The sequence below is a fragment of the Penaeus vannamei genome, chromosome 33, assembly GCF_042767895.1.
Source record: "Penaeus vannamei isolate JL-2024 chromosome 33, ASM4276789v1, whole genome shotgun sequence".
Classification (NCBI taxonomy): Eukaryota; Metazoa; Arthropoda; class Malacostraca; order Decapoda; family Penaeidae; genus Penaeus; species Penaeus vannamei.
The window spans coordinates 6,822,747-6,826,760 of record NC_091581.1 but is presented as its reverse complement, the minus strand read 5'-3'; the positions used below and the strand labels follow the sequence as shown (position 1 = coordinate 6,826,760).

Here is a 4,014-nt window from a genome sequence, read left to right as displayed (position 1 = left end):
TCTGTCTGTCTTCCACTCACCTTGTCTCCTCTCTCTGTCTACTTCTCTTCTCTCCTTCTCCCTCTGAATCTTTTCTTCTCTCCCTTTCCTCTCTCATTTTCGCTCCTGTCCCTTTCTCCCTCTCTGATATTATGTTGCAGATCTGTCTCTTTCTCATGCATCAGTTGCTAGATAGTCTAATAGGCAAAGGCCTTCCCACTCGTATCCATATAGAAACGTACTTACCGAGACGCACCTTATCTTCTTCAGATGGCTACATGCAACAATCTATACGCAGATATATGCAAATGCTGCAATCTGCACTTCCCATTGAATCACGAAGTCATTGCAAACCCGCATAATCTGGCAAATACACGGAGCCGCAAGATATATGCAAAAGGCAATCTGATATCCATAAAATAACCATCATATCGTTTTAATCTCTGTGTATTTCCCCGCTCGCCTGGAAATGCGAGCGTGCAGGTTTAACGAAGGGTTTTATGGAATTAATAAAACAAAATGTTATAGATCATTTATAATCAATATATTTGTTCACTGGACGTATACATTGCGGCGTGCGTGCCGTGGCAGGTGTGTGTGGAGGCACAGTGGTGGTGCGCTCTACAGGAGCACCTTTGGCCCGCCAACCACGGCGCTCGCTTGTGATGCTCGAGGATGGTGGAAGACATCTTGCTGGCTTCTCTGGAGGGAGGTGACACGCAGGGGAAGCACGTGCTATTTCTTGGACTCTCCGTCGCCCCCTTGTCGTCCTCGAGGCCGTCAAGATAGGACAGTCTTCTGTTCACCTCCGGCGTGAGCGGCCACGGCCTACTCTCGCCGGGCGACTCAGATCGCGAGCGCGTTAGGGAGCGGCGCTTCGGCAGGCTGTGACTGCGGCCGAGGCCACAGCGCCGCAGCTGGTGGTCACAGCGGCCCATTTGGTGGCCGCAGTGACGTGACCAGGGAGGCATGTGGTGGTCACACTGACTCATGTGATGCTGACACGGGTGCACCCGCCGGCTGCAGCGTGGATGAGGAGGGTGGCTGATCGTAGCGTAAGGGCAGTGGGAGTGGTGCTTGAGAGGCAACCGGGGCGACTTGCGTGTCGCTTCGCGCTGCTCTTTTTTGGGCTCTAGAGACGGTTGCGCCGGATGCGCCGCCTCGGAGAGCTGCAGCCGGGCCACGTCCTGTATCGTGGACGCCGTGGAGAGCGAGCGGTAGGTGCTCAGCTGAGAGGACGCGTGACTGCCCGAGCTCTCGGCGTCATTGGCGGACGCCGGAGGGTCGATGCTCTCAGCGACTTGAAGCTGCTCGCCAAGCCCTGCGTAGTTCGCAACCTCCGGTTTGGGCAGCTCGTGCTCGGGCGACCTCGTGATGGGGTCGGGCAGAGGCTCCAGCCAGGGCGAAGCCTCGGAGGGCGGCGACGGGGGGAAAGCCGACGGCGCCGACGGCCACTCCGGAGGCAGAGCCGAGGAGTCCAGGGTGTCGCCGTGAGGAGGCGTTGCCGGCGGCGGAGGGAGGCTGGAGAGGTTGGGGAGGTGGGTCTGGAAGTCGGTGAGAGGAGGAGGGGGCGGAGGCAGCGCCGAGGTGATGAGAGACAGGTCGGGCAGGGCGCGCTGGAGGTCGGAGCGAGAGTGCGGGAGGGGCGGCGCCAGGAAGGGCGGGGGAGGGGGCGTCGGCACTCGGGGATCCAGCCACACCGCCTCTGCGCTCACGTCCGGGGCCCTGCGAAGGAGCACAGCCTATGTTACGATACAGGGGCTTTTTCGGCAGAGAACATTTCTTCAATCAGGAAAAAATATGTCAATTTTTTTGGTATTATATTCTCTTGCCGGTTGACAGATCATCTTGTGGTCTCCTATTAGAAAAACAAAACAAAACAAAAACAAAGGAAGAAAAAATCATCCCAACCGATTAGCTTTCATTTCCAACACATTTTCGTCCTGTTCCTATTTATAATTATCATCGTGAGAAAACTAAATAACAATTATTTCATTTGGTTATTTTTTACCGCTATCTTACTTCATACGCTCCATTTGGCTTTGATTACAAGAGACATTAAGGCTAATGTTATTATCATAATTACCATCATAAGCTGCAGTCATTATCATGATGAGAATCCCGGTAGAACAGTCCACTGACCGAAATCTTAATCAAACGTCCATTATTTGGATATATCTTATTTATCGTTCAAGCCTTCGAGTTAGGAACGCAGGAATATATAACAAAAACAAGAAATTGAAAAGTAACAAAAGGGATAACAAATTATATATATAAGCGAAAAAGACAAAAGATAGGAGGAAAGGAGAAGTAAAAAAAGAAGAAAAAAAAAATAAAAGAACTAATTTGGGCTTATGACCTCTTCAATAACTAACTTTGCATTGTGTGCGCGGATTAAGGCTGAGCAGATAGCCAGAGTTGGAACATGACTTTCGGGTTAAGAAAATAGACTTGGAAGTTCAAATACGACTTCGAATTAAAGATTAAGCTTTGTGCAAGAGGACCTGTAGTAGGAACCGGACGCGGGGATCGAGGACAAGCACCTTAATGACTAGTCCTTGACGAGAGAGGGAAAAATAAAAATTAAAGAATAAATAGAGTAAAAAATAATGCTAGTTCAATTAAGATGCTAAGGTAATTTGTTCTCTTGAATACCACTATAGCAAGTTCACTGTTATAAGATCCTATTCCGACGCTAAAGTGAGCACTAGTCGACACGGAACCTCTTAATTAATCATCTTAAGACGACAGGGCTCCTTAACTACACTCGCAGGGCCACAATAACCCAGGGACACTCTACCGGGCCACGTTGTTGGGGAAGAGCGGCGACAGGGCGGAGGGCGACGAGGTCATGAGGTGCTGCGAGGTGCACGAGGCCGCGAGGTCACTGCTCCGGCGCGCCCGTCGCCACCGCACGCCCAGGACTGCAGCCCCGCCCACCGCCGCCACCGCGCCGCACACTCCGGCCGCCACTGCTACTGCGACTGCCGCCACGCCGCCGCCGCCACCTGCAGGACCTGACGTTACAAGGGAAGGAAGTGCGCGGGGTCTTTACTTAAGCACAGGAGACAGGGATCTAGCGGGTGGGAAGAAGGGGTCGACGCGGTAAGAAGGTACATATTCTATCTATTGTCCTTGAAAAAGGAGAGAGAAAACAATGCAAGTATGAAAAGTATGAAAATGTCTATATTCAGAAAATGTACAAACCAAGAGCAGATTAAAACAGAAATGAATGGAAATGAGCAGCTTATCCACTCACGCACGAAGAGGAACAACGAGATACTAACACTCGGCTTCGTCGGCGCCGTCGCCAGCAGAGCAGTTGGGCTGGCCGTCGCACACGAGGCCGCGGTGGATGCACAGGTTCGCCGTCGTCAGGCAGCCGCCGTCCCTCGCCACGCCCACGCAGTACACGGACCTCGGGCACGTGAAGCCCTCTTGCCTGCTGCAGTTGCCTGGCGGGGAGGATGGCGGGAGGTCATCGCGGTGGAAGGTCATGCAGATGCTTGGATGTTTTTTTTAATCTATTTATCTTTTAATTAATCAATTAATTTATTCATTTATCTATTCATTTTTAAGGAATTTCAACAGCCTGTTCTATGTACATCGGGTTGAATTGGAATGACGAATAGAATGACATAGGGTCGAAGCGTATGTTGGAATGAAATGCATAAAGCAGTGTTTTTTTCATCCATTTTACTCCTCCTCTAGGAATTAGTTCTTCCCTCCAGCCCCCTTTGCACCTAAATACAAACTACCCTCCTAGATTTTGAAAATAAAATACAGTCAGACCTTGCGATTAACAAATAGAACAAAACGTACTTGCTCACACTGCCCCCCAATTATCTCACGGCTGCTTATTATTTTTAAGCAACAACAACGACCGAGATAAAACATCCCACAGCAGCCTTAGATGAAGAAATAAGAAGGGGAGGGATTGCCAGGGGCGTGTGTGGCAGACTGCGAGACAAAGGCGTGAACCAACGAGAAGTATACGGTTTCAGGAAGAGTCAATTTATCCTTCCCGCGTGGGTT

General features: G+C 50.6%; 1 protein-coding gene across 1 annotated transcript in view; it reads right to left on the bottom strand.

Moving 5' to 3' along the window:
- Window positions 1–518: 518 nt before the first annotated feature.
- LOC113824990 (uncharacterized) overlaps window positions 519–4,014 on the bottom strand; it is an 18,209-nt gene continuing 14,713 nt past the window's right edge. The window contains exons 7-9 of the mRNA XM_070145214.1: window positions 3,267–3,434; window positions 2,780–2,996; window positions 519–1,704 (exon numbers count right to left, since the gene is read on the bottom strand). Coding sequence (XP_070001315.1) covers window positions 519–1,704; window positions 2,780–2,996; window positions 3,267–3,434 — 1,571 coding nt within the window. The remainder of the gene's footprint in view (window positions 1,705–2,779; window positions 2,997–3,266; window positions 3,435–4,014) is intronic.